The sequence below is a fragment of the Diabrotica virgifera genome, chromosome 3 (genome assembly GCF_917563875.1).
Source record: "Diabrotica virgifera virgifera chromosome 3, PGI_DIABVI_V3a".
Classification (NCBI taxonomy): Eukaryota; Metazoa; Arthropoda; class Insecta; order Coleoptera; family Chrysomelidae; genus Diabrotica; species Diabrotica virgifera.
The window spans coordinates 26399380-26422009 of record NC_065445.1 but is presented as its reverse complement, the minus strand read 5'-3'; the positions used below and the strand labels follow the sequence as shown (position 1 = coordinate 26422009).

Genomic DNA, 22630 nt, shown 5'->3' with positions numbered 1-22630 from the left:
GGGCACAGTTTATGTAAGTGTAGTTCTGGGGAAAAAGTACAAGTTTGCAAATAATTTTTTATAACGACATTGGGATACAGTAAAAATAACGATCGAATACTACAAGACTGCTTTTCTAGAAACTCAGAAAAAATTATCTGTCACAGTATTAGTAAACAAGGTAAGCATACCAAGACTCCCAAAATTGATAGAAATGTGATAAGAGCTCATGTTGAAAAGTTTAATCCTGCTGTATCTCATTGTCGGTGCGAACACGCCCCAAATAAACGATACCTACCGAGTGATTTAACTATCCAGTTTTTGTATTCAGATTTCAAAGAAAAACATCCCAATTTTTTTGTTCTTACGAAATATATCGAACGGTAGTAAGTAAAGAAATGAATATTATTAAACTCGGCCATGAAGAGCGTTAAGCCTGTGAAACGTTTTTGCTACATAATCCGGAACATACAAAAGAAAATCCTTGTGTAGACTGCGAAGTTTGTTTATTGTGGAAAAACCATATCTTCAAGGCAAATGAAGCTCGTTCAGCCTACCAGCTAGACAAAGAGTATTTAAATAACAAAACTGTGTATTTTTCGGGAGATCTTCAAAAAGTTATCATGCTCCCCAGGTTGGATATGTTTAAAAAGGCGAAATTTTGTCCAAGAATCATAATATTCAATCAGAGATTTGTTCTGATTGGCACAAAACAGAAAAAAGTTATACCAATTTGCCTACTTTGGCATGAATGCCTCGCAGGAAGGCAAAAAGGAGACTTGGTGACCATGTATTACAATTTCTTTTTAGAAATGAGAGATTATGAACATGTTGTGTTATGGGTAGACTACTGTTCGTCACAAAATAAAAATTGGACGGTATTTACTTTCTTAACTTCCATTGTTACCTCACCAGAGGTCTCTATTAACGAGATTGTTATTAAATACTTTGGACCTTGGCATACGTTTTTGTCTGCGGTCAATTTTCATCATCAAGTAGAAGCTTCTATGAAAAAAATCCAAAGATATATGATTTTAAAGATTTTGTTGATGTTGTCCAAAAAGCTAATTCCAGCAAAGTAAAAGTTATTACACCTGAAAATTTTTATGAGTGGGATGATCATTCTTCAATTTATAAATTAAAGAAACAACAATCGCGCATTTATCTAAAGTCAGTGGTTCCCAACCTTTTATGTCTCGCGACCCACCTTCTGATGTTTTTCCATATTCGCGACCCATTCTTCACCCATGATGATATGCTATTCCGTACTCTGTACGCTATTTAGCTACTGTAAGAGCCACGCCGCGGCGCACCTGAAATGTGCCCGCGACCCACTAGTGGGTCGCGACCCACCGGTTGGGAAACGCTGATCTAAAGGATATTCTGCAAATTCGAGCAAAAAGAGGAAAACAACTTTGGCTTGCAAGAAAAAGTTTACCAAAGTTGAAGAACTTGAACTAAATTTTTAATGAAAAATGAGAACTTGAAAAATGGAGGGCTTTTTACCAAAAAGAATAAACCAATAAGAGGTATCACTGAAGAAAGGCCAATATTATTAAAACCGTGTCTTCCTTAATGCCAGCAAATAGGCTTACAATTTGGGAACATTTACAAGTTAACAACAAGGCCACTGATTTGCTAAGCAACGTAGAATATTAAAAAATATCCGTTGTGGTTATTTGCAAAATTATTATTCAATTTTATTTTCAAATTTATTTCTTTAGTATACCAACGTTGCCTACATGTTTTTTTTTCTTTAATGAATATGAATAAACAATTTATATGTACTCGTTTACATTTTTTCTCCTCCTGATTTATATCTATAAATATAACAATTATGATTTTTCTTAACTTAAAAGTGGTATCTTCACTGGCAGTACGTTACCACTGTTAATAATGTAAATAATTCTTGACTTGAAAGTGGTATTACCATTTAGTGGCTACCATTTTAAATAAAAACCAAAGTTAGCTACTTTTTTTATTCAGTAAGTTTAAATCTACCTATTACTAAATAAAATGCATCATAGTATTACACAATATAAATTTACATGGGGTCGGAATGTGTTTACAACTTTAAACCCCTTTTTCTCAGTTTCATAATTCTGGCAGATACCACTTTTAAGCAAAGCATGGCAGTGTAATTCTTCTAAGTATTCTCATTTCTGCTGTTTCCAGCAGCATCTCTATTCTTGCTGCGTTGGGTATTGTTTCTGATGGTACATCATTATTGATCTTATATTGGCCTTGGAGCTTACTGATTTCATTGCACAGTTAATGTGTCAGTCACATCATTAGTGTTAATGCATCCTATTAATCTATTTGATCTTTGCACTTGATCTCTTACTTCTTTTTCAATGTCTCTATAGCTGGGCAGTGTAATGCCTAGGTATAGTTCTGCAAGCAAACTAAGAGAGTCATTAATATTCAGTTCAGGGAGGTACTATTGATGGAAATGTGTATTTAAATAAACAGGGGATCATTCCATAAAACAGGTAGATCCCTTGTTTATAGAATTTCACAACTCAGACAATAGCACCCCGCTCAGCTGAATATTAGTGACTTTAGTTTGTCAGACTCTACTTTATTTCTATTACTTGTTCAATTGCTAACTCTGTCAACTTCCATTTCACATCTTATTGGTTCTTTACTTATACTATTGTTCTATACTAAATTTACAATCAAGGTGCAGTAGAGATAAACAAACCAAGACACGTTAAATGCTACTAGGAGCACTCCCGAATCATAATTTACAATGATGCATATACATTGTAAATTCCAAATCATGATTTCCGAAGTTTATAATACAGTCTCTCCCAACGAAAATTTGACCTACTCAGAAACCAGCAGCAGCTTCTTCAAAATTAAAAAAAAAAAATGTGTGTGTGTACTTTGTACGCACGTAAGAAGTTATACTTCTATTATATAATTTCTAAGAAATAAATATACTTAGGTTATTTGTATTTTAGGTAAATATTAAACTAACTTTCTTACCTACCACTTTTAAAAATTTTTTTATTAAAACGATACCAAAAATTAAAAAAAAAATATGAATCGTCCGGGATTTGAACCCGGGACCTCTCGATCTCCGGTCACACGCTCGCCACCTGAGCTATATTCCCTTTGCTTTGACAGGTTACAAGATTTCTCATACATACTGACAAATTTAATAGACCAAGTGAAGCATACAAAAATACTTTAAATATACTTACTATTATTATAAAATATCTTATTCCCGAGGAAGACAAATCCAAAGAGACAAAAGTTATAATAAATAATACATTTACTAAAAACACTAATATATCCTTTTAATGACTTATTTGCGCTGACTGATACATACATATCTTGAAAGATTAGCAACGAACTACATACTGCCTATGTGGGCATGCGCCCGGCATTATAAAATTTCACTCTCGATCGTAAAGAAGTATAACTTCAAAAACACGTCAAATTTTAATGGGGGGGGGACGAATTTTCGTGCAAAATTCATGCCCTCAAGTGTAACCCCCTACTGCCCCGCATTGACCCCCATTTTTGAAGTTACACTTTGTTAGGCGCGATTGAGAGTAAAATTTTATAATACTGCGCGCATGCGCACACAGATAGTATGGCGTTTAGTTGCTAAATCGTTCAAGTTGTGTACAAGTCCGTCTAATTTACTTACCGTTGCACGTCATTATCTACGCCAGAGATCTAAGTTGACATATTTGCCAAAGTATAAAAAAATCCTGAATCCATTTTAAATCAAATAGATCACATAATTATTGTAAACGTGGATTATACAACAAAACAAATGAATATTCAATGTAAATAAATAAAAACTTAAGAAATAGAGAACAAGAATTAAGTTATAATCTTTTAAGATTTGCACTGCATTGTTAATAATTATTAAAAAACGGCTCCGAACTCTTGGGAGAAGCCGATAGGTTTCTTTGTATATGTCTACAATAACAGCTAAAAAAGCTGTCAGATTCCTCGATTATTCCAGGTCGTGATAAAATTAGGTGAAATTTATATTTTTATAGTACAGGATCTTTTTATAGTAAAGTAAATAATAAAAACAGTAAATATAATAGAACACATACTTATAGTACAGAATATAAACAAATATGAAGTGTCATTACCGCAACTGTCAAATAAATGTTACCAATTTATTCTAAAATGTCACCTTCGTTCGATTACAGTTACAGTTTGTTCCAAACAAATTTGCTTCATAAAAACGCTTTATAATCCATTTTTACAAATTAAATGAAACATATTATTGTGTATTTCTTTAGGTTAACATTAATATAAATCTTCAAATATTATTTCTACGCTTATATAATAAAATATGTCTAGTGGCTGTAATTCCAGTGTACTCGTCAAAATGATTCGAAAAAAGAACACACCTGCCAAATATTTCGTGTTGGTATCATGCGACGTCACAGGCTATGACGCGGATGACGTACAACGGTTAGTAAATTAGACGAAATTTATAAATATATCAGTGCAAGAAAAGGTGTGAAAAGAATATATTAGTGTTTTTAGTAAATATATTTATTATAATTTTTGTGTCTTTGGATTTGTCTTCCTCAGGAGTAAGATGAGTATTATTAAAACATTTTATTGTATATTTATTATACTTCACCTTGTCTATTTGTTAACGTGAATTGTCATTAGATACGTCCGAACCGATACAGACACAGTCCTCGTAGCGTATTTGGTATAGCATTCGGCCAGAGATCGAGAGGTCTTGAGTTCGAATCCGGAGCAACCCTATACTTTTTTTTATTTTTTTGAAAGCGGTAAGCACAAAATTAGTTTGGTGTTAAAAAAAAATTAAAACAAACTGTTTAAAGTAAATTTATTTTTAAGAAAGCATATAATAGAAGTATAACTTCTTACGTGCATACAAAGTACACACACATTCTTTTTTTTAAATAGCAAGTGTGCTCGCTCTATTTTTTTTAATTTACGTAATAAGTTTGAAGATAACTTTGGACTTAACAAATCTATTATAAATTAGTTAAATCCAAAATTATCTTTAAAGTCATTCCGCAAATTAAAAACAAAATTAGATGGTTCTGTAGAGAAAAAAAAATACCTTTCAAATGATGTGCCACTCAACTACACTTGCTATTAAAAAAAACTGGTGGTTGATGCGGGGCAGGGAAATGGGGACGAATTTTGCATAAAAATTCGTCCCCCTTTCAATACAAATTGACATGTTTTTTTTTCGCGTCAAGATAACTCTATCTGGAAACCAATCAAAAACAAAAATAATCCAATAAATACTTCACCTCCAATTCGGAAAAACTCAATACCACCAGGACCATGGGCAAAAAGCAACAAAGAAAAAGCTGATTTATTTGCTGAACATCTAACTGAAGTCTTCAAGCCACACGACAATGACCAAGTACAAGAAGTAGAGCAGGAACTAGCCTTACCAATTAATCAACGAGAGCGACTAATTTTAATTACACCGAAGGAGATCAAAGATGAAATTAATCATTGGAATGAAAAGAAGGCACCAAGCACTGATCTCATAACAGCAACAATGCTAAAACAACTTCCTAAAAAAGGTTAAAGCTCCAAACATCCATGTTAAACATCCAAACTAGTTGAATGAAGTTATTGTACATATTAAATGCAATCTTAAGACTTAATTATTGGCCTATATCACTAAAAATTGCCCAAGTAATTATGATACCGAAACCTGGTAAAGCTTTAACGGATGTTTCATCATACCGCCCAATAAGTCTACTACCAATAATGTCAAAACTTCTTGAAAATCTGTTACTTAAAAGAACTATGAGCGATCTAGAATTCCAAAACTGGATCCCAGAACACCAATTTGGATTCCGGCAAGGTCATTCTACAGTGCAACAATGCCATCGCATATCAAATGTAATTAATAGAGCTTTGGACAATAAACAGTATTGCACAGCAGCCTTTCTGGACATCAGCCAAGCATTTGATAAGGTATGGCACCCAGTATTACTTTATAAAATCAAAAAATCTCTACCCAACAAATACTTTGACTTATTAAAATCATATCTAAATCACAGAGAATTTGAAACTAAAGTGGAGGATGAACTATCAAACCGTAACAAAATTCAATCAGGAGTCCCACAAGGTAGTATATTGGGTCCACTTCTTTATGTACTGTACACATCCGATTTACCAACCTCTCCACAAACCACCATTGGAACTTTCGCTGATGACAGCAATATTTGCAACTGAACCAGGATCCAAGAGCTGCAGTATTAAATCTTCAAGAACACCTAGACCAAATTGGACAGTGGTTAAAGAAATGGAAGATAAAAGCTAATGAAACTAAGTCAACACATATAACTTTCACACTAAGGAAAGACCAATGCCCATGCAAACAGAATATCGTCAAATACCTGGGGCTTCATCTTGATTCTAAATTAAACTGAAACAACACATTTTAAAGAAAAAGAAACAAATTGAGTTGAGAGTGAAAGAAATTAATTGGCTTATAGGTAGAAAATCTCGACTCTCAATTGAGAACAAACTGCTGATTTATAAAACAGTCATCAAACCTATATGGACGTACGGTATAGAACTATGGAGTTGTGCCAGCTAATCAAACACAAAAATTATCCAAAGAACTCAATCAAAAATTCTACGCACCATCGCAAATGCCCCGTGGTACATTTCCGACCAAACCCTTCATGCAGACCTAAACATCCCGTTAGTCAGCACAGTAATTCAAGAAAGAGCCAACAGACACCACGAGAAATTGGAAGGCCACCCCAACCAATTAATATTACCATTACTGCAGCCACTAAACAACAGAAGATTGCGAAGATTATGGCCCATGGATCTTCGCTGAAACTGAGGTGAAACCGCTGGGTGATGTACCTCATAACGCCATTTTAGTGTACAATACTACATTGATATATTAAGTTATTGTACTTGTTATCAAATTAACTCATATAATATGTAATTCTGATTGTTAATAAATGCTTACAAAAAAAAATTGTCAAGAAACTCTGGGTTTCTGAGTTACTGGGGGTGGGGTCAAATTTTCATTGGAACACTCTGTATATTGTAAATTATGATTCGGGAGTGCTCCTAGTAGCATTTAACATGTCTTGATTTGTTTATTTTTACTGCATCTTGATTGTAAATTTAGTATGGTTTTCTGAGTTGAAATCATCATGTTCTTGTTCATCTTTTGCTCTTGTATTAAATCTGTATCTGTGAACTAATCTAAATTTTGAATATCAATATTGCATAGTCTGCGTAACAGAGAATTTGTATTTCTTTATGTTGTCCTGAAGCTATTTCCGTGTGGCATTTTTATAATTAAGTATTTTCTATGGGAAATAAGCCACAATTTTACTAAAAAAATGAATTTATTAACGTTTCGAAGCCCAAATGGGGTTTCGTTGTCAAAATACAAAATACTACTAAAATAAACAAAAATGTTGTTACTAAGTAAAAAAAAAATAATAAGTAAAAAAAAAATAATAAGTAAAAAAAAAATAATAAGTAAAAATAAATAATAAGTTACTAGCATAGCTAATCTAAATCATATATTTTTTAACTGTCCCTTAAATCTCAATGCAAGTATGTGGCTGCTACAAGAATTGCTGAAAGCAGGTTTAAGTACTCCCCTAGACTTAAATGTGCTATTAAGTGTGGATAACATTAAAATTTTTAAACTAATTATGACATTTCTTCAAAAAATTAAATTAAAAGTGTGAATGTAAAACTAATCGTTTGAATGAATAGGCATTTCTTTTGTATTATGTAATGTATGAATGAGATATTTACTGTAATTAATTATATTATTTTGTAACCTATGTATTTTAGTTCATACCGTAGGGAAAAAAAAATTAATATAGTTGTATTTATTAACATAGTACGTAGGCATTGTTATTTGTAAGCTTTATTTTTTTTTTATTTTTTATTTTTAAGTGTATACTGGACAATTTATACTTATGAACGAATAATAATTTTATATGTAGTTACGTGGCTAAAGGTTCTGAACCAAGGCCAGAATAAAATTAAAAAAAAAAAAGTAAAAAAAAATAGTATATTATTAGGATATTCTTGAGTTGGGATTGATTTCATGTAATCGAATGAACTATCTTTTAGTAAAGTCGTCCCAGGAACGCAACTCATAAATATTGGCGGTATCATTTTAAAGTCTTCTACTTTAAAATGTATAATATACAGTTGAGTCCGCGAGTCTTTACCCGTGCGTCATTAATACCTGGCGAGATAAAACACATACTTTTTATCTAGCTTCATTCTCTTCCACGCATGAAACTCATGACAAACCAGCTGCCGTTTGTTATTAAGTGAAAACACATGTTATTTTTATGAACCATCTAGACTCAGTGCATTGAAAAGAGATAGGTACAAAAAAAGACGATTCGGTATGTTTTCATATTTTAAGCACAATTTGTTTGACGTTTCTGCTTTGTTTACTTTTGTGGCTGTCAGTCAGTTGAATTTTTTGCGGTTTTTGTCGAATTTTGCGTTTTGAAGTTTCTTTATATTACACAAATAGTTGTTTTCACAACTAATTTTATATTGGGCTTTGAAATTTTAAGGTAAATAATTATATTTTGGCAATTAATATTTAAAACATACAAAGCTAACGTCATTCACACAGTAAAGAAATGATTGTGTTTATGTTTCCGTCAAAGTGAATAAAATAACAAAAATAAAATATGTTATTGAATTTTTTTATAAATTGTTTATTTATTTATTAATATATAATAATAAAAAAAATTATTAAACTACTTCAAATGTAGCTGTAATTCTGCACAAAAATTTTGAAGCAAAACTTACATTTGACATTCTATATATTTGATAACGTCAAATTTTATAATAAAACCCGTAATCGGAACAGTAGCCACTTTCAGTTGTTGTTGGGTGAAATAGATTTCCGACTTATTTCGTATGCTTTAAATGATGACGCACGGGTAAAGACTCGCGGACTCAACTGTACGTCTGAATTGCCAATATAAATGAGTCAGATTAAATAAATTATTAGAAGAATTTTTTTACTTAGCAACAACATTTTTGTTTATTTTAGTAGTATTTTGTATTTTGACAAAGAAACCCGATTTGGGCTTCGAAACGTTAATAAATTCATTTTTTTAGTAAAATTGTGGCTTATTTCCCATAGAAAATACTTAATTTTATTTCTTTGTTCTCTATTCTGTTTCATCTTTATGACTTCATCCATGATTAAATTGAATAGCATAAGGCGTAGTAAATTTCCGTCTTATTATGTTGCCTGTATCTATAGGTTTGTTAAGTTGTCCATCTATTCTGACTTCCATCTTATTGTTTTGATGGACGTTTTCAATTGTTTTTATAATATCCAGCGGAATTTCTTTATTATACAAGAGATGCACTACATCTTTAAGCCTTACTAAGTCAAATGCCTTCTTCAAGTTAATCAAACATAGAAAGCGGGTCTATTGTATTCAAATGTTTCTCTGTAATAATCCACAAGGAAAAAGTTTGCCTGTAGTTGGCTGTATACCATGTGATACAAAAAACAATAAATCCTGTATAAAAGATATATTTAAAAAACCCTCAAAAGGGCCACATCAAATTCACATAGCTAGTTTTCGACTGGTTTACCAGTCATCATGTGAACAAGTCGTACCTAGATCTCAGATGTTACCTAGGGCAAATTAGATAATATTTTAAACATCCAGGCTTAAGGTAGCATTTTATACCAATGTTTTCTTGACGGACTACTTTTACTGGGCTTTGACCCACATATTTTTGTGTAATACTATCTTTAGACCAGGGCGCATCTGTAAAAATATTAGTACATTTGGACGTTGAGAGGTGACTAAAATTTTTTTTCAGAAATTGCTTGAAAATAACTCAAATAATAATATTTGAGTTATCCTCCCTCTCAAAAAGGTCCGGAACATTGTTTAAATAATCAAAATGTCAAAAAATGAAGGAAAATTTCGATTTTTTTCTTCGTTTTTTGATTATAACTTTAAAAGTATTCATTTCCGAGAAAACTTGTACTGACATAAAAGTTGCGTAATTAAATTTCCAACAATATAGAATTGGTTAAAAATTTAAAATATAGTCACCCTTGTTGCAAAATAGCAATTATTGCGAAAAAACCATACAAAAACAAGTATTCGCATTTTACGTTTTTCAACCATTTATACTAAGCTTAGGACCTTCATATTTCATTCACAGAAATTGTATGATACAGTAAAACAATATTGTAAATTTAATTAAGATTGGTTAAATAGATTTTGCAAAATAAATTTTGCAATCAAGCTTTCGCAAAAAAAATCATTTTTTCAAAATGTTACAGGACTGAAAATAAAGCAGATAGCAAGTTGAAATTTTTTTTTGCTTATAGAAATGTACTGTACCTTTCATTTGCAATTTGCAAAACTAAAATCCATTAACTACCACGGCGTCAGGAATTTTTTAAATAAACATTAATTATTGGTGTTACGCGCAGGACAGCGGATAGTTTGCTCTGATTGGGCATTCCAATGACCTTTGATAATGATTGATACATTTTAATTTTTATTAAATTTCGATATAAATAAATAAATTTGTTTATTGCAAAATAAAAACACATACTCTATCCTTTGAAATAACACTTTTTTAGCAAAAACTTTCTTTGTTGATATATTTTAACTTAGAGAATAAAAGTTTATTATTTTTAAACATATGCAATTGTTTAAACAATATTTCACAAACAATAATAAAATTAGTTTGATTTTTGTGGAATTAAAATATTAAAATACAACAAAATATAGAGTAAGAAAATAATATATTAGATAAAGATTGGAAGAAATTTTGGTGGAAATCAACTTGTGTGAATTCTACACCGCTGTCCTGCGCGTAGCACCAAAAATTAATGTTTATTTAAAAAATTTTTTTGACGCCGTGGTAATTAATCGATTTTAATTTTGCAAATTGCAAAGGAAAGTTACAGTACACTTCTACAAGCAAAAAAAAAATTCAACTTGCTATCTGCTTTATTTTCAGTCCTGCAACATTTAAAAAAAAATTAATTTTTTTTGCGAAAGCTGTATTGCAAAATTGATTTTGCAAAATCTATTAAACCGATCTTAATGAAATTTATAGTGCTGTTTTACTATATCATAAAGTTTTTCTGGGTAAAATATGAAGGTCCTAAGTGTAGCATAAATGGTTGAAAAACCTAAAATGCGAATACTTGTTTTTGTATGTTTTTTTTTTCGGAATTATTGCTATTTTGCAACAAGGGTGACTATTTTTTAAATTTTCAACCAATTCTATATTGTAGGAAATTTAATTACGCAACTTTTATGTCAGTACAACTTTTCTCAGAAACGAATAGTTTTAAAGTTATAATCAAAAAACCAATAAAAAAATCGAATTTTTCCTTTCATATTTTGACATTTTGATTATTTAAACAATGTTCCGGACCATTTTGAGTGGGAGGATAACTTAAATATTATTATTTGAGCTATTTTCAAGCAATTTCTGCAAAAAAATTTGAGTCACCTCTCAACGTCCATCTCAAAACAGATCCGCCCTGGACTACTTGGTGGTTAAGCATGTACATTGCACATAAACACTGATGATGACTAGTAAACCAGTCGAAAACTAGTTATGTGAATTTGATGTGGCCTTTTTGAGGGTTTTTTAAATGTACCTTTTATACAGGATTTATTGTTTTTTTTTCTCTGTAATGTTTTATGACAAATATTGCATTTGTATACGGCATTCCCATACAGAAATTATGTTGCTCATCTGCTAAGTTTATGAGCCGATTTATTTTCTTTCAAAATTTTAGTTGTACATTTCTGTGTAGCATTTAGCAAATTGACGCCTCTTTAGTTTTCTGGTTGTTTCTTATCGCACTTTTTGAATACATACTAGGATTAGCTAACTTGTACTCTATTCTTCTGGTATTTTATTTTGTCTCATTCATTTGGTATCTCATCAATATACATAACATGAAATGTTAATTTAACTTAAAATTAAATGAATAAACGATGATTAAGGATTTTTAACTGAAAGGGAATTATATAATTCAAAATGGGTAACCACATCTGGGTCAAGCCAGGGTTACCAAGGAACAAGAAAGTCATATACATAGTACGTTCTTTAACGGTAAACTATTGCAAAACCTATTGTGAAATGATATTCGTCCAAAGTAAGTCTGGAAATGGATAAACTGACTAATTTTAAGTAACTTTTGTTCTATAGACTTTTTTCCCTAAGTCAATACTTTTCGAGTTATTTGTCAGTGAATATATTCATTTTTTCAACAAAATAACCACGTTTTAGACGGTTTTTCGCAAATAGCTCAAAAAGTAAGTATTTTGTGGAAAAAAACGTTCTTAGCAAAAATATAGCATGTAAAAAATTTAAAAAAAATGGTGTATATATCACGTCTCTATACCTAGTAGAAGCGGAGTTATAGCTAATGAAAAATAGGTTCATATTCGTCAAATTCCAAATGGAATACTTTAACGTGAAATAACCAAAAATGAAGCACATTTCGGGGAAAACTTCATTTTTGTTTTATAAAAAAAGTTTCTAGCATCAAAACTAAACAAGTTACGCTCAAAACAAAGTTAGTCCCCTTTTTTTTGGTAAAAAAAAGGGAAAATCATTGCCTAATTAGTATCTCAAATGAACTTAATCGTTACGACTTCACAAGTTTCTTGACTCGCGTATGTATTGTTTATATGATCTGTAAGTTTCATCGGTTCAAAGTCCTTATTTTTGAAAGGGATGTAGTTAAAAGGGGTTGAACGAGTCACTAATCACGAATGTATGCAAATTTAGAAACACCAAATATTAATCAATTTTTGTCTAACAGAAAAACAAAAAATACATGATATTTAGAAAAGCAATGCTGACTTTTTTGTTTTTCGAGATTCTTGGTATCTCTAACAATTTTTAAGTTATTTTGAAAAAAACATATTTTTCAAAATTAAAATTTTTAAAAATTTTACTTTAAAACCAAATTTTTTCAAAAATAAGCACTTTGAATCGATGAAACTTACAGATCATATAAACGCAACATAAGTAAAATAATTTGTGGAGCGGTAACGATTAATTTCATTTAAGTGGCTAATTAGGGGGTCGTCTTCCCGATTTTTTTTGCCAAAACAAAAGTGACCAACTTTATTTTGAGTGTAACTTACTTAAATTTAATACTACAAACTTTTTATAACAACAGAAATAAAGCTTTTTTTAAACACTTTAAAAAAGTCATAATGGGTTTTTCCCAAAAAAGTGCTTAATTTTTTGGATATTTCACGTCGAAATATTCTATTTGAAATTTGGTGAATATGAATCTATTTTTCATTGGCTATAACTCTGGTTCTACGAGGTCCAGAGACCTAACGCGTACACCATTTTTTTTTACTTTTTTCAGGCTATATTTTTGCTAAGAACGTTTTTTTCGACAAAATACTTACTTTTTGAGTTATTTGCGAAAAACCGTCTGAAAATGTGGTTATTTTGTTGAAAAATGAACATATTCACTCGCAAATAACTCGAAAAGTGTTGACTTGGCGAAAAAGCTCTATAGAACAAAAGTTACTTAAAATTAGTCAGTTTACCCTTTTCCAGACTTATTTTGGACATATATTTTTTCACCCCAAAAAGGGGGTGAAAGTCACGTCAGGGCAAAAGCACACATCGGCACAATATCACTTTTTTTGTTTGACATGTAAGCTATGCGTATGCCAAATTTCATGTCAATCCAAGCGGTTCTTTAAAATTTAGAGCAAAAACCGTGAAAGAATGTACTAAGGCAGGAATTCAACAGGAAGAAGATCCATGCTTAGATATTTCGTGCAAGTAGAATAAGACTCAAAAACTAAAACGTCAATATTTTGGACTATTACACATAACATGAATTTGAATATCAATCAATTGACACTAAATCTCATATTCACACTAATATTCATAACATGGGAGTGGCTATATTATGAAGCATTGCCACATGTATCTCTTGTCTGTAGATGCGTTATAATAATATTAAGTTATCTAGGTTTCTAAACCATTGCAGCCATTGATTTCTTTCTATGCATTGGTATTTAATAACTACGCAAACAAAAGGGTTTATACCTTAAGAATAATGAATTAATTATTATTATATATGCGTTTCTGATTGATGTTCTTTATAATTAATTAAATATTTTTACATTATTTTAGGAAGATCCAAATTATGAACTACCTCTGCCTGAAAATAAGACTCCTTCGAAGGAGAAATCCGAGGAGGACCCTGATAAGAAATTCAACAAGCTTTTGTCATCTAAGAAATCAGTAAAGAAGGTAATAATCACATTTTATTTGTCCAATTTTTTTTAGCTACGTACTTAATCATTGTGAAGGTATTATTTTTTGAATCTCAGTTTAAATAGTCGAGGAAATGAAGCTGGAAAAATGGCAAAACCTCGCAATTTTTTCGTCCAGCATCGATTTCTACAAAAATTTGGGATTTGGCTCATTACACCCTCTAGTTCATTTTCTATATTGAGCCGTTGTACGCTTTTGGTTTTTTAATAGTGAAAACCACCCCTAATTGTAAATAATTATAAAATAACATTTTAAACTTTAATATTGTCAACATTTGCTACTTATTAGTTACATAATGATTGTTTTGTGCTTTAAGATATAATATCACAATATTTCAACCCTTAAAACCACCCTTGTTGGAGCTATATATGAGAAGTTTACTTATCCTAATAGAATAATTTCGGCTTGCATCAATTTATATAAAAATTTGGGGTTAGGATCATCTTACCCTGTACTTCATATCTTATATCATGTTCAAGGGCTTTGATTATTTTTAGGGGTGTAAACTACCATTATTTTCAAAAATTATATAAAAACATTGTAAACTTTAATAAAGGTAAAATTTGGTTTTGACTAGTTAAATAATGATTGTTTTATGCTGTAGGATATAATATCATAATATTTCAACCCTTAAAATTAAAAACCACCCTTAATAACATTGCAATTTTTATAAGTAGACAATTTAATAGATCTATACATAAAAAAAGTACAGTTAAAGAATTGCAAAAACATTTATTTACACAAAAATACGAATTTACAAATATATAAAAATACACATACAAATAGTTTTTTAGTCATCCAGTATACGAACCGGCTCTGTGGTATTATATAGGTACATTGAAAATGCCCTATAAGGGGACTATTCAAATTTTTCGAAAAAAAATTAGTTTTATAAACATAGCTTCTTCATTTTTGGCGATAAAAAGTTTTTTTCAATAACAGTTTTGTAGGATTTTTGAAGAGTAATACGACTGTGTAAATTAAATTCCGTAAGATCCCTTGATTTTTAATTGAGGTGGGTTTAAAGGGCTCGAATAAGGGAGTGTTTGCTCGTAAATAGATGTTTTAAACAGCTATATCTCGTTAACTGTTCACTGTAATGAAAATCTATGCATAAGGAAATTTTAGCTATTAAAAAAGCTACAATTTAGTAATCTATCATTTTTTTCGTATCTCCAGTATTTTCAGAGATATTTTGAAGAAAATGATAAAAAATGCAAAATTGCAAAAAATAAATTTTTCTTTAAACTGCAATTTTTCCTAAATTATGCCTTTTAAATAGGTCAAACTTCTTGGGTGTATTGATAATATAAATATAAAAGAAACTACAGAAAGGCGAAGACCAATTTTTAGTTACAAGGGTAGTTACGGGGTTGTTATCACTGTTTTTTTTTTCGTAGAGAAAAACAGGTACCGACTTTTTTTTGATCATAAGTTGGTCAATTTTTATGCTAGAAACTTTTTATTTTTTTTTTAAAGATCTTATTGTATGCTTAAAAAACATGAAAGTTTTCCTGGAAAAATGCAAAGTTTTTCCGTTATTTGGCTTTGATTATTTCAAATTATGCATTTGACGAAAAAAGCTAACCTTTAACATGCCGTACCTCGGTTTGTGTTGGTCGTAAAAATATTATAGAATACCAGTTTCGTTTGTGTTACTAAAAGATACAATTTTGATATCCACAGTTTTTTGATTAAATGCATATTTTTCGAGTTATTCTCAAAAATCCATCTAAAAAGTCGATTTTTCCGTAGAAAAACTGTTACTTCAACCACGAATAACTCGAAAAATATTAGTTTTACGAAGAAAATGTAGAAAACATTTTTTTCTTAGAATCACTTTTTACATCGATTTACATGGTTAAAATGTAATAAAAAATTCCCACCCCCGAGATGGGGTGGCAACTACCCCCAAGTTTATAGCGTACAGCAGCATGATATAGAAAATGATCCTTGGACTATTTCCTACCTTCTGTGAAAATTTCAAGTAAATCCATGCTGGACGAAAAAATTGCGAGTCAAAATGCTTCATTTCCTCGACTAAAATGATTTTTGGGAACAATAACTGAGAAATATAAATGTTTACCATTTTGGTTTTTAATGTATCGACTACTGTCAATATACATTGCCTCCTTTCTTATTGTCTGCCCACTACAGAATCTCTCGAGGAACTCTATCCTTATGCTTTCTAAAGACCAATGTTTTGCATATGAGTGTTTGTTTATTCCTGTATTTTGCCACCAACTGCCTTATAATTAGTGATGTAAGAAGAGAATATTCTCAAGAGAATATTCTCGAGAACGAGAATATTCTCGGCCAGAAAATTCTCAGCGAGAATATTCTCGAGCAGAAAATGATTTTCGAGAATTTTCTATATTGTTTTTGACAATTCACCTCGTATATTTTCTGCATCCGAAACATTATTATTCTTGAAGCTCAAACACCTACTTGCCGCTCCGCTTATGAAATGCTTTTTCGCTTTCACGCGATTTTAGATCAAATCCCCGAAAGTCTAACTAGCCGGAGCTGGGGAATCCCATGAACCACTAGCTAGGGTGTTTACAGTGTCAGTATTTATTGGTCCAAGAGCTGTGAGACATTTTTGAGTAGGTATTTTAGGCAACCTGAAAATTTTTCAGGTGACTCTTCCATGATAGCCTAATACAAAAATGCCGGTCTGGCTGGAGGGTAGCGGTTATTTTCCCCAAACATCCCCCCCAAAGTTAAAAAAAAGGGTAAAAATTGTTATTACAAAAAATATCATTGACGTGACTTTAAAGTAAATTTAAATATTCGAATATAAAGAAAATAAACAGGCCAGGCGATTTGAGGGCGATTTTAACTCTGCAAGATACTTGCATGGGCGCCCCAGGATTATTTTCAGGGGATGCATCTGAACTTCAGAAGATTTCATCTGAATCTGTACATACTATTAACGAGTATAAAATATACAACTATACATGCAAAGCTATGCACATTCCTTCCGGACAGGGAAGTACAATTATTATTTTGACAGGGTATTTTTTTAATATCAAAAATAAATATTCTAAAAAAGACAGAATTTTTTTTGGTGAAATTTCTCAACTGCCATGTGATCAAACAAATTACGCGTACATATAAATGAAAAGCGCTATAGGTAAGCAGCAGTGTGAGAAAGAGCGTATACCGATAGCTGTTTGCGTTCTCTGTTGTACCTGAGCGAGTCCGTTCGCTCTAGAAAAATCACGTGACCTGGCGATCCCATGTTGTTGTGTCTCGAAACGTTAGAGTAATTATTATATATTATAGTTTTTTAAGTAACTTTTTCTTAATTAAAGGAAAATAATACGTACTATACAATAGATTTTGCAAATATGATAGAAAAAGACAGATTTATTATTATAAATATATAGGTAGAAAAGTATAAAAGTATAAGCTAAATTAATTCTGTGTCCGAATCTTGTACTTCTTCTTCAAATTCCTCATCTGTGCTTAAATATTCACTGTCTTTTTCTTCGTCAGACTCCCCTCGAGACTCAGATTCCTCTTCTACATGATCTGTAAATAGTTGTAATATGTATTTAGAATTAATTAAAAATTAATTAGCGATAATTTAATTGAATTACTACGTATTCTCTGTCCTTTTATACGGAGTCGAAGCCTGGACAATCACGGGCGCATCTGAAGAAAGACTTGCCATTGTTGAGATGTGCTGTTATTGAATAATGTAAAAAATATCATGAACACAACACGTAACAAACACGGAAACATTAAGAAAGATGAAAAAGGCAAAAGAAATACTCAACACTATAAAGGAAAGAAAGGTGAGCCAAAATAAATATTCATTCTCTTCTTCTTCGTCAGACTCCCCTGGAGACTCAGATTCCTCTTCTACCTGATCTGTAAATAGTTGTAAATATGTATTTAGAATTAATTAAAAATTAATGTATAACTAATACTTAATACTTTTCCTTATATTATAAATTACATCATGTTTTTTATTTCTTAGTATATGACCAAAGTAGCTCATTTTTCCTTCCTTCATAGTGTTGAGTATTTTTTTGACTTTTTATCTTTATTAATGTTTCCGTGTTTGTTACGTGTTGCGTCCATGATATTTTTTACATTATTCGATAACACCACATCTCAACAATGGCAAGTCTATCTTTAGATGCGCCCGTGATTCTCCAGGCTTCGACTCCGTATAAAAGGACAGAGAATACGTAGCAACTCAATTAATTAATCACTAATTAATTTTTAATTAATTCTAAATACATATTAACTATTTGCAGATCATGTAGAAGAGGAATCTGAGTCTCAAGGGGAGTCCGACGAAGAAGAAGACAGTGAATATTTAAGCTCAGATGAGGAGTTTGAAGAAGAAGTACAAGATTCAGACACAGAATCAATTTAGTTTATACTTTTATACTTTTCTACCTATATCTTTATAACAGGGACGTAACTAAGGGGGGGCACGCGGGGCATGTGCCCCGGGCGCAAGTTGTTGGGGGCGCCAACACGGCCACAGATTTTTCTAATAAAAATTGTTGAAAATATTTTTAATGTGAGGTGTGTTGCAAAAGAAAATCATTATATTTATTATTTTTATTTGATTTAAGTCTAAGAAAATGCAAAGTGAAATGATGAATGCTCTCTGACTATTTACAAATCATGTTTACGGTCCGGATAAACTTGTACGGAACGAGTATGGGCACACTGTGTTATCTGTGGAATGAGTCACTCGGACGGCGCGGCGTCAGAACGAGCCATTACGAGGCTCCCATGAAAACCTGGATTTCAGTGACCCTAGATGCGGTAGGTTTTTGAACACTATTGAACTAGTATCTCATTACCATGCACCTCTGAAAGAGCACATTCTTCGCCATAAAAAAGACCAAGTCAGTTACTTTTCGCTGCTCATCCAGAATGAATTTTTAGACATTATTGCAGGAAAAGTTAGAGAACACATATTTTGTGACATCAAGGCTTCAAAATACTTTTCAATTATGTTTGACTGTAAGTACTTCCAACGTAAGTCATTTGGAGCAAATGTCTCAAGTCCTTCGTTATGTGAAAATCACCGAACAGGGTCCGGAGGTAGTGGAGAGTTTTATTGATTTTGTAACAGTTAGTGAAAAAACTGGATTGGGTCTTTCGCAAGAAATTTCAGAGAAAATCAAAAAAGATGGCTTAGATTTGAAGAACTGCCGGGGCCAGTGCTATGGCAATGGTTCGAATAGGGCTGGCAAATACAAAGGCGTCCAATCTAGGATTCTTGCCGAAAACAACCTGGCTTATTTTGTGCCTTGCGCGGCTCATTCTTTAAATTTAGGAGGTGCAAATGCTGCTAGTATGTCAGGGGAGGTACAGTCATACTTTGGAACTCTTAACTGCTTGTACAATTTTTTTGCTTCCTCCACCAATAGATGGGAGGTTTTATTAAAACATGTCCCTCTTTCTCTAAAACTACAAAGTAACACCAGATGGTCGGCTAAGAGGGAAGCTCTACAAGTTATATACAAGCATCTAGGTAAAATTATAAATGCTTTAAATGACCTCAGAACCATCCTAACTACCTCAGATGAAACAAAAACTGAAGCAACTAATCTTTTGAAAAATGTCAAGCAGTTTGAGTTTATATAGTTCTCTCCTGTTTTTGGTACAAGCAATTGACCCGCATTGACATTGTGAACAAACTCCTACAAGTGGAGAATATCAACATAGATAGATCGGTCAAACACATCAGTCGATTGATCTCTGAACTAGACTCGGAAAGGGCAAACTATTCAAACGCTGCAATGAAAGAAGCCAAAGAAATGGCAACAAATCTTGGCCTTGATCCGCATTTCAAAGTAGTTCGAAAGAGAAGAAAAAAGCGCATGTTTGATGAGAATGCCGAAGATGAAGCACCTGAATTCTCAGAAGAGAAAAAATTTCAACAGCAGCTATTAGAAATCGTCGATCGCATTCTTTGTGAACTTAGAGAAAGATTCAACTCTATTCAAAATGTAAATCATTTGTTTGGTTTTCTCAAAGGAACTAGCTTTGGAACAATGAGTGGGGATGACCTAAAGGCTAAAGCAATCGAATTAGCCTCCACATATAAAGAAGACTTGGCCAAAGACGAATTGGCAACCGAAGTGGAAAGTTTCAAATACCATGGTTTGGATTTGGTACCAAATATCCAAACAGCTAATTCGATTGATCTTCTGAAATTTTTGTGTGTGAACAAAATGGAGGATGTATATGTATATCCAAACATAATGACTGCCTTACGAATCTTCTTGACAATTCCGGTTTCAGTGGCTTCGAATGAAAGAAGTTTTAGCAAACTTAAAATAATAAAAAATTATTTACGAAATTTGACGGGGCAACAGAGGCTGACAAACCTAGGGATTATTTCCATTGAGCACCAGGTAGCCTCAAAACTATGCTTCAGTGAGATTGTCAGTACATTTGCTGCAAGAAAAGCCCGAAAAGTTAAATTCTAAGGAAAATTAAATGTTTAAATCAATATTTAAGTTAAATTTTTTATAATTTTATCTAATACTTGATCTACTTGTACATAATTTACTATCTTAAGGTTTTAGTATAAATGACGTTGTTTTGAAATAAACTATTTGTTTTTGAAAATACGTATTCTGTTATTTACCAAATATAATTAGGCCTATATACTTTGAACTTGAGGTTGAGTATTTTAAGATCAAGATAGTATTAATGTAGCGTGACGATGGACACACCACACTTTTTAAGAGGAGTTATAAGGAATTAGTTTCAGTCCAATTGGTGGGGGGGCGCCAAAATAGGTGTTTGCCCCGGGTGCTGAATAACCTAGTTACGTCCCTGCTTTATAATAATAAATCTGTCTTTTTCTATTATATTTGCAAAATCTATTGTATAGTACGTATTATTTTCCTTTAATTAAGAAAAAGTTAAAGTAAACACCATCTATCTATCGCCCGTCGGCAAATTCAAACAAAAATATAACTCCAGACCATCTTTGACCACCTTTAGTCCAGACAAATTAATATATGTATTTAATATATTTTTACCACCAAAAATGAGATGTTTTAATCAAATATTGCTTCAAATATAATCTGCAGAATAATTTTGAATCACGTTCCGCTAATGAACTTGCTTTTTTGTCCTTAAAAGTAGAAAAAAGTTTCAATTCTATTGCTTAATATTTCATCTAAATATAATCGTCTAACAATTTTAACTGTACTAATGCCCAAGTATACATTTTCAAGTGTTAAACTTGATTGATTTACAATGAGTAACCCGGTTGTAAAAATACCGGCGTGTGCTTAATCAAAGGGACATTGGTTTACTCGAATTTCATAACAATACAAATGTTATCTGTTTGAATTTGCCGACGGGCGAAATATCTATGGACCCGACTTTACTTAAAAAACTATAATATATAATAATTACTCTGACGTTTCGAGGCACAACAACATGGGATCGCCAGGTCACGTGATTTTTCTCGAGCGAACGGACTCGCTCAGGTACAACAGAGGACGCAAACAGCTATCGGTATACGCTCTTTCTCACACTCCTGTTTACCTATAGCGCTTTTCATTTATATGCACGCGTAATTTGTTCGATCACATGGCAGTTGGAAAATTTCACCAAAAAAAACCTGTCTTTGTAGAATATTTATTTTTAATATTAAAAAATACCCTGTCAAAATAATAATTGTACTTCCCTGTCCTGAAGGAATGTACATAGCTTTGCATGTATAGTTGTATATTTTATACTCGTTAATAGTATGTACAGATTCAGATGAAATCTTCTGAAGTTCAGATGCATCCCCTGAAAATAATCCTGGGGCGCCCATGCAAGTATCTTGCAGAGTTAAAATCGCCCTCAAATCGCCTGGCCTGTTTATTTTCTTTATATTTGAATATTTAAATTTACTTTAAAGTCACGTCAATGATATTTTTTGTAATAACAATTTTTACCCTTTTTTTAACTTTGGGGGGGATTTTTGGGGAAAATAACCGCTACCCTCCAGCCAGACCGGCATTTTTGTATTAGGCTATCATGGAAGAGTCACCTGAAAAATTTTCAGGTTGCCTAAAATACCTACTCAAAAATGTCTCACAGCTCTTATACTATATTGTTTTGGTGCTATATTAACGTGCAAATATTTAGAATGGATCGAAATAAAGCATAATTTACTAAAAAACCAAAAACGCTCACTATACTACTCGTGAAGTCGATGGAAGTTCAGCTAGTACCAGAGTGTAGACAGGTTTTTCATGCGACTTTGCTGCGCCTCGGCCTACTTGCATTCTGTGGCGGTTTTTGAGACCAAGTCAAAGGAACCGAAGTCCTTATCGCC

At 32.0% G+C, this 22630-nt stretch overlaps 1 protein-coding gene across 2 annotated transcripts in view; it reads left to right on the top strand.

Annotated features, from left to right (window-relative positions):
- Nucleotides 1–22630, top strand: part of LOC114331953 (cytokine-like nuclear factor N-PAC) — a 167261-nt gene that overhangs the window by 8744 nt on the left and 135887 nt on the right. For both annotated transcript variants that reach the window (XM_028281644.2, XM_028281643.2), the window contains exon 5: nt 14161–14280. In XM_028281644.2, the coding sequence (XP_028137445.1) occupies nt 14161–14280 (120 nt within the window). The remainder of the gene's footprint in view (nt 1–14160; nt 14281–22630) is intronic.